The 19,888-nt window shown below is 41.6% G+C and overlaps 1 protein-coding gene across 4 annotated transcripts in view; it reads left to right on the forward strand.

Annotated features, from left to right (window-relative positions):
- Positions 1-19,888, forward strand: part of LOC310965643 (calcium-dependent secretion activator 1) — a gene marked incomplete at both ends in the record, with an annotated part of 320,144 nt that overhangs the window by 106,151 nt on the left and 194,105 nt on the right. For all 4 annotated transcript variants that reach the window (XM_083939356.1, XM_083939353.1, XM_083939354.1 and 1 more), the window contains one exon: positions 1,600-1,721. In XM_083939356.1, coding sequence (XP_083795482.1) covers positions 1,600-1,721 — 122 coding nt within the window. The remainder of the gene's footprint in view (positions 1-1,599; positions 1,722-19,888) is intronic.

Below are 19,888 nucleotides of genomic sequence, written 5' to 3' on the forward strand. Positions count from 1 at the left end.
ATTGTTTATCCTGTACATTAATAACATTTGTAAAGTTTCAAAGGTGCTCAAGCTGGTATTATTTGCAGATGACACAAGTATTTTCTGTTCTGGGGCTCATCTGCAGAGCATATTAGAGGTGATAACCCTTGAAATGGACAGGATAAAAGGCTGTTTTGACAAAAATGAATTGTCAAAAGTCACTACATATCCTATACTGTTCCCTGGTTTTGCCATATTTCAATTAATGTGCAGAAGTCTGGGGAAACACATATGAATCTACATTGCAACCTCTAACTATACTTTAAGAAAGAGCTATAAGAATAGTTCACAAAGCTGAATTTCGAGACCACACAAAATAATTTAAAAAAAAGTCAAAAACAATAAAAGTCATCGATATTATAGAATTAAAAACGGCACAAATAATTTTCAAAGCAAATAATATGTTATTACCTGGTAATTTGCAAAGACTATTCTTCAGTAGAGAGGGGGGTTATAATCTGAGGGGGAAAAAATATTTGAAAACTTTCATTGTGTGTACGACAATGAAATCCTTCTGTATTTCCATCCAGGGGGTAAGACTATGGAACAGTATGTGTGTGGAGTTGAGGCAATGTACAAGTCTGATTCAGTTGTATAAAAATCTTCATAAAATACAGAGAGGCAGAAGGAAGTCATAGTCACAGTTTATAAAGATGTACTATAAAAAAATTAAAATAACAATAAAAAATCAAAATCAAAATGTTAAAAATAAAATAATGATAAAAAAAAAAATAATAATAAAGTGTCCAGACAAAATGTCTAAACTATATATAATTAAATAGATTTAAAAAGGATTATAATGTGATTAAGTAGTCTTAAATAAGTTATTCTTCTTACTACTCCTTTTCGGACATGTTAAACTGTTTGAATATTTTGTTGGTTATTTTGTGTTTCATTACTGGCAAAAACAAACCAAAAAAATAATGTTTGTTGTTTATGTTTGTTTTGTTTTCCTTTTCTTTAAAAAAAAAAAAAGGGGGGGGGGGGCTTCATATTTAATTTTAGAATGGACTGACACACAAAAGAGTGATCTAATTAAATTGTGGTACCCTGTTTCTCCGATATGATGGCATCAATTCATATTTGACGTTCGGAACATTGTTGGAGTCAGACAATGTTGCTGGCCAGCCATTTTATGATGTAGTGGTAGGCTGATTGAAAGACTTTTGCAAGGGTGTGAGTACAGCCAGCCACAATATAAAGGTCCATTTGGACTCAATGAAGATACAGCAGTATTGAAAAGTTAGTCTGTTTTCACAATTAAAGGCTGCAGATCAGTGTGCTCCAGTCCCCTTTATGCCATGGAAGCTTGCTGTCCTTGAGCTGAGAGTCACCTGATTTAGCTGCATGCTGCTGGAAGATGGCGGGAGAACTTTGTTCAGGGTGGTGGAAAGACAGGGTGGTCAATGGTTCCAGATACACAGAACTTTTACCTAGGGTACTTGACTGTGACTTTTTGGTGCCGAAACTCACCCGTCATGTGCTGGTCACTGTTTCACAACGTTAAATAGAACTCATCATATTTTGTGAGATATCATACCGACCCTTTTGATAAGAAAAAATTGTGCTTGTGTGCAGGTGGTGATCATGGAGGTCCAAGGTCTGAAGTCCTTGGCTCCAAACAGGATTGTTTACTGCACCATGGAGGTGGAGGGAGGACATAAACTGCAGACGGACCAGGCTGAGGCCTCGAAACCCATGTATGTACACACTGCAAAACAAAACCTCCGTCATCCTAATCACACCTCTTTTAGGTAGACACATTGCCGGCACAAAGGCACATTTGCAGTGAACTGGATCTCTCAGTTCAACACAGTGTTGAAAATGGTTTTATTAATCAGAGCTTTAATAATACCACACACTGCCATCTGCTGGTCAAATTACAGTATATAACCTCAAGACTATATCCTCAAAGCAATTTCAGTCAAAAACAACTGGACTGGTTGTTTGTCTAGGAAGACGTTTCACCTCTCATCCAAGAGGCTTCATCAGTTCATGTACGCATCTGACCAGGCTGGGACTGGTCCAACTAACTGGTGTGGAGATCCAGGTATTTAACCTCTCACAAGGCCGATGATGTCACTGACACCCTTTGTGCTCCAAGTGCCCACGCCCGTCGTTAGAGTGACAGTCGTTGGTGGGCAGTTGGTTTCAACCTCGTTAGTGTTCTATTGAGTCTGAACGACAGTCGTTGGGGTCACCCGGGCCATGTGTGAACAGTTGTCCTTTGAGGTTAGATTGTTGAATCTCCTGGGAAGGGATGAAAGGGCGGCATTGTAAATTGGAGATAAGTGGTGTCTCAGACCCCCTCCTCTGTTTAGCGATGGTTTCTCCACTTTTACATAGATGGCTTCTTTTACAGATTCAACAATCTAACCTCAAAGGACAACTGTTCACACATGGCCCGGGTGACCCCAACGACTGTCGTTCAGACTCAATAGAGCACTAACGAGGTTGAAACCAACTGCCCACCAACGACTGTCACTCTAACGACGGGCGTGGGCACTTGGAGCACAAAGGGTGTCAGTGACATCATCGGCCTTGTGAGAGGTTAAATACCTGGATCTCCACACCAGTTAGTTGGACCAGTCCCAGCCTGGTCAGATGCGTACATGAACTGATGAAGCCTCTTGGATGAGAGGTGAAACGTCTTCCTAGACAAACAACCAGTCCAGTTGTTTCTGACTGAAATTGCTTTGAGGATAACGATGACCTGGACGAATGAGAACATTCACAGGCTCAAGACTATACCTTGTGTGTTGTTACAACCCTGGCTCTCAGGTTGAAACAAAGAAGAAAAGACACAGAGCTCTGAATATGATGCATTGTTTATTTAACTAAACAACCCAAAAGGAACATAACGTGAGTATGTGTTGCATCAAATGGAGTGTGTGTGGGTGCAGGTGTGTGTGTGAATGTGTATGTGTATGTATATGTATATAAGAGACAAACACTACAGTAGGTTGTAGGCCATAGCAGCAGTCAGCTGCTCAGTCACCAGAGAGAGAGAGAGAGCAGACTGATTGAGGCGGCCTTTTATCAATAAAGCCACACCCTACGGTGTGGTCTGCTTAGGACGGCCCACTGCTTCCAGGCTTTCCTGAAAGGCACTTAGGGCGCACTCACACTGTCCTTCCGCATCGTGCCCCGGGCTTTAGGGTACTTGTCCCCCCTCCCTCTCCCCCCGCGCCCCAGGCCCGTTTGTACTCACACTGCCTGGGCCTCGCGCAAATGCTTCTTGCTGTCCATACGTCATCACGCCGTAACACGTCACACGCATTGATTGATATCATCGCGATGCGTCGCTTTGTTTACAAATCTTTCCATAGACCTCAGAGTTATTGTGCATCTTATATTTTCATCCGACCAAAATCTGCAGTAAACACTCCACCTCCGCATCACACCAACGTGAACCTTTCGGCGCCATTGTTGTTGTGGTTAAATGTATGCGTATGGTCCCTCAGTGGTCCCGCAGTTATGCGCGGAGCGGGTGCACTCACACTGCTCAAACGCACTAGGCTTTAGCTGAAAAAACGTTTTTGGCCCGGTGCGGAAGGACAGTGTGAGTGCGCCCTTAGAGAAGCAGAAAGTACAGGGACGTCACCCCCCCCCCCCATAAAGATGAGGACGCGAAGGTTATCCAAGACACTAGTGGAAGTCTTGTCCTGCAAAACACAGTCACAACATAGTCATTTAACACAGTAATACAAGTACACTCCCAACTGCCTCCTCAATCTCCTTCAACTCAGCAACTTTGGTACCTAAGAAGCAAATTAAGAGTGGGGAGAGAGGCTCAGCTGAAAGAATACATGGACACTGTTCCCTTAAGACAGAGCACGTGACAGGGCATCAGCAACAATATTCTCTGACCCTTTGATATGACGAATATCAAGGTTAAAGGGCTGTAAAAACAAGCACCACCTCATCAGACGTTGATTTGGATTTTGTAATGAGTGCAGGAACGTTAGCGGATTGTGATCAGTATACACTACCAGGGTTCTATCGCCACCAACATATACTTCAAAATGTTGTAGGGCCGAAATGAGGGCCAGGGCCTCTTTTTCAACAAACAGAGTAATTCAACTGATTAGAGTTGAATTTTCTGGAGAAAAACCAAACTGGATGGTCAATACCATCAGGACCAGCCTGCAGAAGTGTTGCTCCAGCCCCCAAATTGCTGGCATCGACCTGAAGGTGGAAGGGATCACCTAAACGGGGAGCTGCCAAGACAGGAGCTGAGGAAATGAGATTTTTAACAAGTTGACACTGAGAGGACCAGTCAAATTTAACCTTTGAACTCAGGAGGTTGGTAAGAGGTGCAACTACAGTGGAGAAATTCTTGCAAAATCCTTGGTAGTAACCCACCATATCCAGAAACCGCATCAGCTCTTTCCTAGTGGTGGGAGTTGGAAACTGATCAATGGCCATGACTTTAGCTCTTACAGGACGCACCCTACCCTGGCCAACGACCTTTCCCAAATAAATCACTTGTCAGGTTAAAGCAACCTAAAACACCCAAAGCTTAACAAAAGAGAGAAAGACAAGAGTTATATGTTTTACTTGGAAGGAGAACGGACAGAGATGTGTTCAGCTACAACCTCCTACCGCTCTGAAGCACACTCTGCCGTACCCCTCCTTTTTATTGGCTTTTGGTGGTTCCAATATTACAATGAATTATCCCTCTTAAGGTGAGGGGTCACACAGCTGCAACTCGAGACATATGGACAATTCATTGTCTTTATGACTTTACAACTCTAAGGAAGCCTTAAAACATGTCCTGTCATTAATCAGTTGAGCAGGGTCTGTGTTTTCACAGAGACCTTTTTGGTGACTCATCAACAGTCACGCTTATCTGATTTCCTTGACCTGCAAATCACCTCTGCACAAATTGGCTATACACACACACCAAGTAAGGTTAGATTATATGTAAAGGCAATTTGAGTAAATATGAGATTACTTTATGCACATTTATTCCAACATCACTGTACCTTGGGCAAACTCACTTTGCCAATTTAATAGTTAGGTTGGCCCAAGCCAGCCGCTCAAACAAAGCACGGATCTGATCAACATGTTCTGCCCAGGTTTTACTGTAGATGACAACATAGTCTAAATATACTGCACACCCCTTTAAACCTGCTACCACTTGGTTCATAAGCCGCTGAAAGGTGGCAGGAGCATTTCTTAAGCCAAATGGCATGACAGTGTACGAGTACAGGCCTGAGGGTGTTATGAATGCAGCAATTTCTTGAGCACGTTTTGACAATGGCACCTGCCAATATCCCTTTAAGAGATCAAATTTGCTGACATATTTTGCAGTGCCCACTTGATCAACACAATCCTCCATACGGGAAAGTGGATAAGAATCTGGCTTTGTGACGTTATTCACTTTACGAAAATCAGTACCTGAAGGCCTGAAAGTTTTGTCAGGTTTAGTAACCAGCACACACTGGCAAGCCCAGCTAGATCATGACGGCTCAGCAATCTTGTGCTCTAACATGTAATGTTAGATGTCCCACCAATCTATCCAGATTTCTCAGGGACTCTGAATTTTTAAGCCTGCCCTGCAACACACCGACATATGGACTCTCAATCTTCTCTCCCCACTGAAGACACCAAAGCCACTAGCTTCACTTCCCTCCCACTAGCACGTGGAAAATAGGGTTTCAACATATTAACATGACACACTTGTGTAGTCTTCCGTCTGTCAGGAGTGGAAATCAGATAATTCAGATCTGTAACCTGTCGAACAACAGAATAAGGCCCCCCAAACCTAGCCTGAAAAGGAGATCCCACGACTGGGAGGTTGGCCAGGACCTGATCCCTGGGGCAAAAGACACGCACTTCAACCCGTCGATCATACAGTCGCTTCATCTTGCCTTGAGCCTTTTCTAAATTTAGTTTTGCCATTTTTACCGACTCATACAACCGTCTCTTGAACCCATTTACATAATCTGTTAGTTTTTCCGGAGGAGGAGATTTCTTCCAATCAGACTATAACACAGCCAAAGGACCATGAATTGTGACCAAACACAAGGTCATTTGGGCTAAAACCAGTGCTCTCTTGTGTGACCTCAGGAGCCGCCAGCATTAGCGATGGCAGCCCTTCCTCCCCGTCACGACTCAACTCAGTACAATATGAGTGCAAAAGTGACTTGAGAGTTTGATGAAAACGTTCAATGGCCCCCTGACTCTTTGGGTGATAAGCAGTTGACTGGATGTGTTTAATATGAAGCTTTCCCATTGTATCTGCAAACATCCCTGATGTAAAATTGGTTCCTTGATCGCTTTGAACAACCTCAGGAATACCAAAAACAGACATGAGCTGTGTCAAAGCTTTCAACACTGACTTAGTTGTTATGTTGCGCAGGGGAAAAGCAGCTGGATAACGGGTTGTCTGGCACAGTACTGTAAAAAGATACACACTTCCAGACTTGGACTTGGCCAACACAATCAATTAACACATGTTCAAATGGTTGATTTGCAACCGTTGTAGACTGCAAAGGAGCTGGCTTAATGCACTGGTTTGGTTTTCCTGTGAGCTGACAGGTATGGCATGTTTTAATATAGGCAGAGATGTCTTTCTTCAGTCGAGGCCAATAAAAATACCGCAAAACTTTGTCATAGGTCTTTTTAACTCCAGCATGTCCCGCACCCATATCATGAGCAGTTTTCAATAAACCAGCCCTCAGTCCAGACAACCACAATCTGGAAAATGGCATCACCGACAAATTCTTCACCCTGGGGCAACCATTTCCTCACCAACATGTCATCTTCCAAGAAATACCCCTGTGCCACAGTCTCCCTCTCCTCCACTGGACGCATTTGCTGGAACAACTTGGTCGGAGCAAGATCCCTCTGCTGCTCCTGTATCAGCTCAGCTTTTGAGATAGAGAATGGAAAGGCAGGTAAAGAAAATTGGACATGTGATATCTTCTTTTCTTTAACCATCAACTAATTTTTGTTTAGAGTCTGTGACCTTGTGACCACACACACTGGAAAAATCTGTTTGTATTCGTCACCCTCAATCTGGCCAACAGCTGGAGAAGAGGTAACAACCAGTGTGGGAGGAAATTCAGGAAATGGACCATCGATCAGATCATTTCCTAAATTCACCTGCACCCCTTGAACTGGAAGAGCCGGCCGCACTGCCAAAGACACCTCCCCTTTAACCAGATCTGAACAGAGGACAACCCTATGCAGAGGCACTGGAAACACATTCAACCCCATACCTTTCACCAGCACTCTCCAGTGGCAGTGTCTGTTGAAAATGGCAACACAGAGGCTACAATGAAAGAGTCCAGAGCAAGATTTTGACTGGAACTTTTTCCTCACTCCCTACCAATCAAACAACCCCCTCACTCACATGTTTTCGATAACCAGGATCAATATCTTCAACCTGGTCACTGCTTTTTTTTTTCTCTAAAGTGTTCAGAGAAAAGGATTTCTCAGGGGGGCACAACGGCTTCTCAGATGACAGGCGGGAAACAAGTGGTACAGGCTTAGTGTGCTGCTGTACTGCAGTGATGGCCTCAGCTTTCTCACGTAGCATGTTCACCGGCCCTCGCACAGGAGCAACTAAGGCTGCAGGTTTCACAAGCCTGTATGAGACTTGTGCTTGGACCTTAAAGCAGGACAGTCCACTTTCCAGTGACCTTTGCCCGAACAATAGTTACAAGTTCGACTAGAATCCCATTTTCCAACATTGCTAGTTGTTTTGAAAGCAGGAGAGTCACTCACTGAACTCCTAGGATAACCACCAACTCCGCCCTTACGTCCAATTTCCCCCGTGACTTTTTGAGTCTGAGCATATTTGTTGGCTAAAACAGCAGCCTCAGCTAAAGTTCCAGCACTCCTCTCACTCAGATAAGTGGTCAGGTTCTCAGGAAGGGTTTCCCTGAATTGTTCCACCAAAACCAATTCACACAGTTGTTAAAAGCTCTTAACCTAAGAAGCCAACAGCCAACGACCAAAAGGAGTAGACAGTTCACGAGCAAATTCAGAATGTTTCCCAGTCCTGTCTCCGGATGCCCCTAAACTTCTGCCGATATGCCTCTGGTACCAGTTCATAAGCCTTTAATACAGCCTGTTTCACCATCAGATAGCTTTTACTGTCTGACATCGATAAAGCAGAATAGGTTCCTGGGCCTTCCCCGTTAACACACACTGGAGAAGAAAGTCTGCTCTGAATCACTCCAGTTCCTGTTACTGGCTACTCCGGATTACGCATAACAAACCCAGGGGAGAAGACGTGAAATCCACAATCTTCAAAAGACTGACCATGACTTAAAATGAGTGAGAATAGGTAAATTCTATGTCTGAATGAACACATCATCTCGACAGACACACTCTACAGCCGAATCGCTCCCGTCCTTTCCAAATGAAGAAGTAGAGAGCACCTAAGGTATCAGAACTGCTGTTTTTCACTCTTTTTTTGTTTGTAACAGATGTAGTTACAACCGGCATCCTAAAGATGATTGTTCATTTCTGGATTAGTGTGAACATTCAGTTTGATTATGAGAAGGCCTCAGCCTGATCAAACAAAGGAAAAGACTAGGCCCGAAAGCCTGGCAGCCTTTGTCCCTGAGCGCATGGTCACAGACAAACTCTCCCCCAACAGGTCACACCCAGGTGTGAACTCTCCAAGGAACCCCAAACTGTTAGTCCATTGGCTAACCTGACCTCTGGTGTTGACATCATCTGCTGGATCCAGGGACCAGCTGCCCGCTGTCCATAGTTTCTGAACATGGCCTGTGTGGAGTAGGATCACACATTTGTTGTTTAGCTTTAGTTTATTGTGTGTTTTGTTTGTTCATTTATTAATTTGTTAATAAATGTTTGTGTTTACAATATGTCTGTTTTTTTAATATTGCACAAAGATGAATGAGCCAGCCTCTACTAAGAAAATAACTTTTAAATCCTTCAACTGAGTAAACTATAACATTTATCTGTGTTCAACCCTTAATTAGTAGTTTAATATAATTAATGAGACTTTTATATTAGTTGTCACTCCGTCTGTGATGGTGGTGCCCCGAGGAACTAGTTTAACTAGAGTAAATTTTATTATTATCTTTGATAATTATTGGTGATAGCTAATATTTACTTGATTAACGATAAGTTTATGAGAATACTCAATATGAACGTGAGTCAAGGCCCTACATTTGATTGGTTCTCAGTGTGAAGTTGTTAATAATTTCAATTCATTAATTTTTATTAATTTTTCTTTATTAATTTTATTTTTTAAATATTTCATTTGATAGTCACACCTTTGAATGAATTAACCTAGAGTACCTACACAGATATAATAATTTGACTGGTCAGAATACTGTTGTGTCTCGGTATCATTTTTCTTTCTGTCTACACTTAGACAACTGAAGAAATTTTTCTTGTCTTTAAAATAGATAAAACAAAACAAACACAAAAGCGAACTAACTTATACAAAACTATGTTCTATAGCAGGGTTTGTTCTTTTAGAGCTAGTGTATCCTCACACAAGCACTTAAATGTGTAGATACTGTTGAAAGGGGTTTGGGAATCACTTTGTTCTTTTAGGTGAGGGTTGGGGATTTGCTGTACCTGGGATTACAATCAGGTTTTTTTTCTTTTTCTCTTGGTTCACTTACTTGTCTTTTAAACATCCTCTCAACACTTTTGAAAGTATAAATACAGGTAGTCTTAATGCAAAACTAATCTGTCTGCTTTGAATATGGCTATGGCTAACACAGATTTTTCAAACAAATCGCTAGTTTTGACGTAACCTTTGTAAGCTTGAATGTAAAATCCTTGAACCACCCCACTAAACGGAAGAAAGTATTAACTCATTTGAGGGAATTAAAGGCGGGAATTGCCTTTCTCCAGGAGAACCTTTGACCATTTTGGACTCAGGGGAGAATGGATCGGGCAATCATATAATTCTAATTTTAATTCCAAATCTAGAGGTGTGGCCATCCTTATTAATAAGAATGTCCCATTTGTTATGTCAAAGGTTGAAACAGACTCCTCAGGACGCTATATAATTGTAGTCAGCAAATTGTATAACACACCAGTTATCCTAGCTAACGTATATGCACCACATTGAGATTACAACTCTTTTTTTATACATTTCTTTGCTTATATACCCAACATAGATACACACCATCTTATCCTCGGTGGGGCTATGAACTGCACATTATCACCTACTCTGGATCGTAGCTCGTCTAGGACTGCATCCAAATCCAGAGCAGCGTCTCAATTGCAGCTTTTTCTTAATACAAATGGTATAGCTGATGCATGGACCTTTGAAATCCTACAGCCAGAAGCTATTCCTTCTTTTCTCCGGTCCACGGAACATATTCACGCATAGACTATTTATTTTTGGATAAAACCCTTCTCTCACTAATAAGAAGGTGTGAGTACCAAGCCATTATTATTTCAGTTTTTTTTCACCAATTTCCCATGCCAACTATCACCCCTGGCGTCTTAACACTTTACTACTTTCAGATGAGGACTTTATTAAATTTATCTCTTCGGAAAAATAACTTTCTTTCTTGACCATAACCAGACCCCAGTAAATGTCTCCTTTAACAGCGGGGGAATCCATGAAGGCGTACTTGAGGGGACAATTAATATCATACGATGATTTATTCAAACTGCGATTAACTCTTCAGACTGAGTTTAATCTGCTATCAACAAAACACATTGAAAACCTAAGAAATAAATCACAGAATAAAACATACGAATGTGGTGAAAAGATAGGGAATATTCTTGCCCATCAGCTCCATCATAACACTGTGGATAGGACTATAGCAGAGATAAATGATGAAACGGGCACTAAGCATATAAATCATTCCGAGATTAATTAATGTTTTCACAGATTCTACTCGAAGCTGTATGACAGCGAATCTCTTTTCCTTTTTCAGGAAAATAAATTTCCCCACAATTAATGATGAAACTGCATCCGAGCTGGACAAACCATTTTCTGTACAGGAACTAATGAATGCAATTAAGCTCATGCAAGCTGGGAAATCCCCAGGACCCGATGGACTCCCGAGAGATTTAAAAAAGAAATTTTTGCAGACCAACTGTCTCCTGTCCTTCTCTCTGTCTTCAAGGAGTCACACGCCACAGGTTCTCTCCCTCTAACTATGCGACAAGCGATCATCTCCCTTATTCCTAAAAAAGATAAAAACCTTCTAGATTGTGGCTCATACCGTCCTATTTCACTCTTAAATGTAGACAGTAAAATCCTTTCCAAAATATTGACCTGTCGCCTGGAGTCAGTCCTGTCCTTAATTATAGCCGACAATCAAACTGCCTTCATTAAAGGCATCACTCTTTTTTTTAACATAAGATGCCTATACAATATTTTTTTTGGTCCCACACCACCCGACATCCCAGAAATATTACTATCACTTGACGCTGAGAAGGCGTTTGATCGGGTGGAGTGGGATTATCTCTTCTACACTCTCAAACAATTTGGCTTTGGTGAAAAATTAATCTCCTGGATTAAGGTTCTGTATTCTTCTCCACTTGCTGCTGTTCGAACAAACAATAATCTCTCCTCTTACTTCCCTCTCCATCGTGGCATCCGGCAGGGTTGCCCTCTGTCGCCACTGTTGCTGGCTCTATCATTACGTGGTGAAATCAATATAAAGGGAATACAGAGATATGACTTAGATAATAAGGTATCCTATATGCTGATGATATTCTTTTATATCTGTCCCATCCTTTAACTAGTCTACCAATTACTCTCAACCTGCTCAAAGAATTCGGCAATATATCAGGATGCAAAATGAACCTACAGAAGTGTGAAATTATTCGAGAGATGGCTGCAGTGGGGGTCGGGGTGAGGGGGACAAGGGCTGGTTAAACCTGTTGAAGAAGTCATTCAGCTCGTTCGCCCTCTCCATTGTCCCCCCTGTAGCTCTGGTCTTTGTGTTGTGACCTGTGATGATCCTCACATCTTCCCAGACCTCCCTCATGTTGTTCTCCATTACCTTCTGCTCCACCTTTCTCCTGTAGCTTCCCTTAGCTTCCCTCACACAATGCTTCACCTCCTGCTGTGCTGCCTTCATGGCCTCCCTGTCCCTGCTCCTAAATGAAGCCTTCTTTTTGTTGAGGACAGCCTTAATTTCCAGCGTTACCCATGGCTTGTTATTAGGGTAACAGCGGACTGTCTTGTCAGGGGAGACCACGTCTGCACAGAAAGTTAAGGTACTCCGTCAGACATTGTTTCATCCCCTCTATGTCCTCCCTGTGCGGGTCAATCAACACATCCAAGATTATTTATTTATTATTAACCTTTATTTATACAGGTAAAATCTCATTGAGACCCAGGGTCTCATTTGCAAGAGAGACCTGTTCAGGTAGGCAGCAGCAAAACACAAAGTTACAGACCAACTGAACATACAGGAGACACAACACAGAACACAAACAGTAAAATAATACAGTACAAACTGCAAAGGGCAAAGAACAAGTTAAGTACAAGTTAAGTTATGTACAAGTGCAGACCCCCACAGACTGTCTCAACAGCCTAACTACAAGCAATTTGAAGTCCCCTAGAGAAATAAAGCTAGACAGCTTCAGCCTCTGCTGGAGCTTGTTCCAGGTTGCAGGCGCAGCATAGGAAAATGCCTTCTTGCCAAGTTCAGTACGGATTCACGGGATGGTAAACGAGATGACGTCCAGGGACCGGAGGCTGCGATCGGGCTGTTTCTGTACCGGATACATTGACAAATAAGAGAGGAGCAGTCCGATAATGGATTTATAGATAAATAGATACCAGTGAGTGGTTCTGCGCATGGAAAGTGAAGACCAGTTTGTGAGAGAGTACAATGTACAGTGATGTTTGAGGGGTTTACAGCCAGTTATGAATCTCAAGGCCCCGTGATATGCGGCATCCAGCAGTTGCAGGGAGTGAGCAGAGGCATTTATATATACAACATCCCCATAATTCAGGAGTGGCAAGAAAGTGGCCTCAATAATATGTTTTCTGGCTTTAAAAGAGAAAAAGGCTCTATTTCTGAAGAAAAAACCCCAGCTTTAAACTCAATTTCTTCAGTAACTGGTCAACATGACATTTAAAAGAACGGCTATCATCCATTGTGATGCCTATATATTTGTAAGTGGCCACAGACTCAATGGGGATACCCTGAGCAGACATAATACTGGGTAGAACAGCAGGTACCTTCCTTTTATTAGAAAAGTACACCATCTTGGTTTTACCTGCATTTAGAACTAGCCTTAGTTGGAATAATTGCGCCTGAATGGTGTCAAAAGCAGACTGCAAGTCAGTGAACACCTGGTCAACAGAAGATGCACAACAATAGACAACTGTGTCGTCAGCATAAAGATGTACAGATGCATTAATATGTTGGCCCATCTCATTTATATAGATGGTATAGAGAGTTGGTCCTAAGACAGAACCTTGCGGCACACCATTTACAGTGTTTAGGAACTCGGAGCAAAGGCCATCGGACTGCACACGCTGTTTATGGTTGGAAAGATAGTTAGAAAACCAGCCAACTGCATGGTCTGACAATCCAATGGTGGTCAGTCGCTGACTCAAAATCCTGTGATCGACTGTATCAAATGCCTTTGAAAGACCGATAAAAAAAGCCGCACAATATTTCTTGGCGTCCATGGCTGCCAACATATTATTTATTACCTTAATGGCAGCAGTTGCAGTACTATGCTGTTTCCTAAAGCCGGATTGAAAAGGTGATAAAATATTGTTCGGGTTCAGGTAATCCTTGACCTGGTCATTCACCAGCCTTTCAAGCACTTTTGCTAAAATAGAGAGCTTAGAGATGGGTCTGTAATTATCCAATAAAGTGTGGTCTCCCCCTTTCAGGAGAGGGAGCACATAGGAGGTTTTCCACACTTTAGGAGTAATGTTGCTCTGGATAGAAGGATTAAAAATGTGAGATACCGGTTGAGCTATAATGTGCGCAGACAAACGTAAGAAGTAAGGGGGGAGGTTATCTGGACCTGCTGATTTTTGAGGGTCTAGGTCTTTCAAGGCCATAAGAACCTATTTAACAGAGAAGGGGGAGAAAGAGAAATCCTGGCTACCTGGCTGCAGGGCTGACGAGGGATTGAGTAGGTAGGTTAACTTCACGAGAGGAATCACACAAGGAGCTGGAGGCTATGAAATGTTTGTTAAAACAGTTTAGCATCTCAGATATAGGGATGGAGTCAACAACAATAGTGGGAGGCAGCTCTGAAGAGCAGGTATTGGCTGAAAGAGATTTTATGGTATGCCAAAATTTCCTCGGGTCGTTTAAGTTGTCTGTGATAAATAGTACTCTCATTTAGCTACCCTAATAGCGCTGGTGCAGCTGTTACGTGCTTGCCGAAAAAGTAGCCAGTCGGCCTCAAGCGCCGACTTCCTTGCATTGGGCCAGAGCTGATTTCTCTTGTGTAAGACACCCGTAAGTTAAGCAGTGAGCCAGGGGCTCTCTCGTCCCTTCACCCTGAACAACTATGGTGTTGTAACAGTCTCTCAGGGCACTTTCCATCTCAGGGGACCACCTCCTGATGGTGCGGGTTTTCACAGGCTGTTTGGACCAAGGGGGTATGCAGTGGCAGTAGGTGAACTAGGTTTTGACCAGACTTTCCAAGTGGAGGGAGGGGAGTTGCTCTGTATGCATCCCTTACATTAGCATACAGGAGATCAATTGTCCTGTTGTTTCTGGTGGGACAGTCTACAACCTGGTGAAAAAAAGCCAAACTAGAGTCCAAAGTTGCGTGATTTAAGTCCCCAGAGATCATCATAAATGCATCAGGGTGATGTGTCTGCAGCCTTGCAGTGACTGAGTGGATCTTGTCACAGGTAATGGCTGCGTCCATTCTCGGAGGGATGTAAACACAGACGGTGATCACATGACTGAACTCCCTCGGCAGATAATATGGCCGCAGGCTAACAGCTAGCAACATGAGGCTTTCTTTACGGAGATGTGTCCTGGGTTACACCAGCCGTTGTTTACACACATGATGAGTCCCCCACCTTTGCTTTTTCCGCTCGCTTCTGTGTCTCTGTCGGATCTCACGGCAGTGAACAATTTGGTATCAGGATTTATATGGAACAAGAACAACCCCCTGATCTGGAAAAGGATTTTACAACAGCATGTTAAACATGGAGGATTATCCCCCCCCCTAACTTCCAGTTTATGCTGTTTTGGAAAGACCCTCCTTCTGGTGACATTACCCCTCAGTGGTTACGAATGGAGAACTCCTCTTGTTTTCATGCTTCTTTACACTCACTTCTATGCTCAAAACTTCCTCTTTTGAATTCCATATGTAAATTCACCTCACATCCAACTGTGAAACACTCTTTTAGAATTCTGACAGAGTTCAGACAAAGTTTTTCTCTCAGGGATCTACCTACTTGTGCTCCTATAACAAAAAGCCGCCAGTTCATGCCATCAATCATAGAAGGTGCTTTTTATGAATGGGCTGATAGATTGAGAGAATATTTTTATTGATAATATTTTTGCATCTTTTGATAAACTACAGCTTGAATTTAACATCTCAAACTCCCAGCCTTTTTTTATTTTATTTTTGCAGCTCCTTAGTTTCATATCAACATCTTTTTCTCACTTTCCCAACCACCCAACACCCTCCTAAATTCCATTCTGAAGCTTAATTCAGGTTCCAAAGGGAATATTGGGAACATATATTCCCTACTAAATACGTATCATCTGGAACCTTTAACATCATTAAAACTCAACGGGAGGGCAATTTGGGGTTTGGACTTCCTGAGGAAATTTGGGAAAGGGCTTTAGATAGAATACATTCCTCTTCAATCTGCTTACGGCACACAGTTATCCAGTTCAAGATCATGCATCGCCTTCATCGGTCTAAAGTGAGATTAGCAAAGTTTGCACCTAGTGTGGATCCCATTTGTGATCGTTGCATGCAAGCAGCCACTGTCTCGCATATGCTCTGGTTTAAGTACCTATTGTATTTTCTGCCATTACTGCCATATTTGGAATAACTCCACAAAACACTCACAATTGCCAGGCAAAGAATATGATAGCTTTTTTTTTGCTCGGCAATTAATACTTTTGAAGTGAAAGGAGAAACTTCCCCCGACCTTTAAGATGTGGACCAATTACCTTTTATAGCATTTGGTACTAGAGAAGATTATAGATACTCTATAAAATTATGTATTCAAAAATTTGATGCTACATGGAAACCTTTTTTAAGTTATATAGAGAAATAAGATGTCACTCATTTTGGTGTTCTACATGACTGATCCTGTATTATGCATAATTTGTAACCCATGAGGACCACTCTCAACCACTTGCTCATTTTCTTCTATTTAGTGGTTTATCATGCTGTTTTATTTTAATTATTGTTTTTCCTACCATTCTGAGTCACTTTTACTTAGTTATATGATATTTGTATGAGATGTACGTGATGCATGTAATAAAAGTGGTTGCTTACCAACTCAATCAATACTAGATTGGTACAGTAATATTGTTGCAGGGATGCGGATGGGGGATGTTGTTTATGTTTATGTTTATATTTGTATTATCCTGATCATCAATGCCTTTAATTCTTGTACTTTGTACACTATGTACAATTATAAATAAAAAGATTTGGAGCAACATTAAAGAAAAGAAAAGGGAATGTTCACGGAGTTCATTAATGTACCCGTTAAATAAGAGAACATATTTAAGGGAGAGCATTGAAAAGAGTGTATGTGAATTGTGTACTTAAAAAAAATATATTTTTCTAAATAAACATCAGCTGTGCAATATTAAAGGCTTTTTATTATATTCAGGACTCAGTGATAGAATTGACTTTCTTCCTATCTACTTATCTGGACATGATTTGTCCTTATCAACAACATTGGTCCTGTCCTGCAGGCTTATTATTCATTAATTTATATTAATATTGAATTTACATTAAATCAAATCAAATCAGCTTATTTATATAGCACCTTTCATACATATAAAAATGCAGCCCAAAGTGGTTTTACATTAAAATAAACCCCCTTGACATCCCAACTCCTTCAATCATGTTGACACGCGCGCACACACACACACACACACACACACACACACACACACACACACACACACACACACACACACACACATAGATTATACATGATTACCCATCAAGATGATTTTTGTCTAATGACCATGGGGAGACTGTTTGGTTTGGAAAATTCAGATATTAGAATATTCTATAGTGGAACTAATGTTCTTTAATTCATCTCAACCCGGCGCCGGTACTATTTTTTGGGAGACCAGAGAGCAGGGCATTAAAGTTATCTAACCGGCTAGAGTTAAAAGGCATGCATGCATTAGTAGCTCTGTGCTGGCGAGAGAGAGAAACAGGCGAACTTTGGCTATATTCTCAAGATGCCTTCAGGACCAATAATTAAAACCTCTGTTTGTCTTGGTTGAGCTGTAAGACATTATCTGCCATCCATGACTTTATATCTAAAATACAGTTTAAAAGAGAATCAATAGGCCCTGTGTCATCAGGAGACACAGCAATGTAGAGCTGTGTATCATCAGCATAGCGGTGAAAATTGATGCCATGTCTCCTGATGACGTCCCCAAGGGGGAGCATATATAAATTAAAAAATATTGGACCTAAGATCGACCCCTGGGGCACCCCACACTTAAGTTCATGCGTTCCTGGGGAACATCAAAAGCAGCGCTTAGATCCAGTAGCACCAGGACTGACAGTTTCTGAGAGTCCATGTTACACCTGAGATCATTAAAAATCTTCACTAGGGCTGTCTCGGTACTGTGGTTCATCCTAAAACCAGATTGACACTGTTCTAAAATAGTGTTGCTGTTTAAAAAATATTTTAATTGTTAATTAATAAATACCAGCTTTTCTAAAACTTTACTTAAAAATGGTAAGTTGGATACAGGTCGGTAGTTGGCGAAATTGTCAGGATCCAAATTGCGCTTCTTCAGAATGGGCTTCAACCCTACCGTTTTAAAGGCAGTGTGGAAGACACCCGTATGGAGAGAGCAATTCACAAGGTTTATAAGTTCAAACTTAAAGAACGCATAAAATGTTTTGAGAGTGATGTGAGAATTGGGTCTAAAAGACAGGTTGTTGGGTTAACTCGGGAGAAAACTCTACCGAGTGTTACTGCATCAACCAGGACACAATGTCTCATCAAATAAAAGTGATGATTCAAATCTGTTAAAGCAACATTGTTTTGTTCTACAAGAGTGGACCTGGAATATCTCATAGTGAACTGTTAACTTTGTCTGCCTCCATTTTCTCTCTGCACTCCTGCAATTTCTTTTCAGTTGTTTTATTTAAGTCCTTATCCAAGGTGGTGTAGGTTTTGTTGATATTGTTTTTGTGGAAAGTGGAGCAACTAATCCTAGGGCTGACCTGAGTTTACTGTTAAAATTGTTAACAATAAAATTGCAGGGTGCAGGTAAAATGTCAGCAGGGCTATTGTGTAAAATTTCAATAAAATTTGCAGCTGCTTCAGAAGTAAGATAGCGCTTCGTCACTGTTCTCACCAGGGCCTCCTGTTCTTAAAAAACCTCTTATCAAAAAACAGGTCAACAACAGAGGACACACCTGTGGACAGGCCATATGTTATGACAAGTTCGAGGGTGTGCCCTTTGTTGTGAGTGGACTGTGTGATGTGCTGCTTAAAATCAAGGTCAATTAAAGGTTTAAAAATTCACTTGCAGTGGGATTTGAACTATTATCTGTGTGTATATTAAAATCACCAGTTATTAACACCCTGTTGTAAGTTGAGTGTAAAATACATAGATCGTCTAAATATACAGATCCTTCCCACCCTGTCTATAAGGTCAGCAAGCTGCTCATATTAAGCGCGGAGCTTTGTTGATTGTCTGCAGCTGAGATTGTTCATGCCACAGTGCACAATGATTGTGTGGGATGCGGGTGAGTGTTCGCAATAGCAGGGGTGTGTTTTAGTAAATCCAGGATTTTTGCACCAGAAAAGGAATAGGTAATGCCATTTGGGATTCCAATGAGGATGTATTGCGGAGGTGGAGAGCGAAGCACGTTGTTAGCATCAACTGTGCTAGAACCAGCGATGCTAGCAGCCAGAGCTGGGGAGGGCATTCCCAGCCTGTTGTTCTGCCGTCCCGCGGTGAAACTGCCAGTCAGCCATTCACTAAAGAACATTAGTTCCACTATAGAATATTCTAATACCTGAATTTTCCAAACCAAACAGTCTCCTCATGGTCATTAGACAAAAATCATCCCTATGGGTAATCATGTATAATCTATCTAATCAAAGGTCACTATATTAAGTGAACCGTTGACTGCCACAGACACATTACTAGTCCCTATAGGATTATTAAAAGACTATTGCAGGGACTTGAATTTTATCAGTCCCTAGGAACATTACACCATTTCAGGAGGCTACAGCGTAATAACATTTATCTGCTCATTTCGAGTAGCAACATAATGACAATAATGTCGTCTTATTACAAATGATTACCACATTAGAGTCTGCAATGATTAGGAAAAGCCATGTCAGTCATGTCAGTTATGTGATAACAAAGCTTGATGTGTTGAGATCCTTTGGGAATTAGCTCACAGATCTCTGCCAAGGCCGAGCTTTACCTCATGATGTTAATAATTAGTGCAACCCCCCCATAATTCAGATTTGCTCCAATGAATTAACGTTGAAAGAGAGTTTAGTGTTTAGGGTCGGAGAAGACACTGTATTGTGTGTGTGTGTGTGTTTGTGTGTGTGTGTGTGTCTGTAAGAGACAGGTGAATGTTCACAGACTGTACAGTTGGTCAATAATAACTGTACTGGAGAAAACATAATGGATCAAGAATGCTACCCTGAGGTACACCATCACAGATAAAGGGGAAAGAGATTACTTGACTGAGAATTTGTGTGAATATTGTA

Source organism: Echiichthys vipera (assembly GCF_963691815.1).
Source record: "Echiichthys vipera genome assembly, chromosome: X".
NCBI lineage: Eukaryota > Metazoa > Chordata > Actinopteri > Perciformes > Trachinidae > Echiichthys > Echiichthys vipera.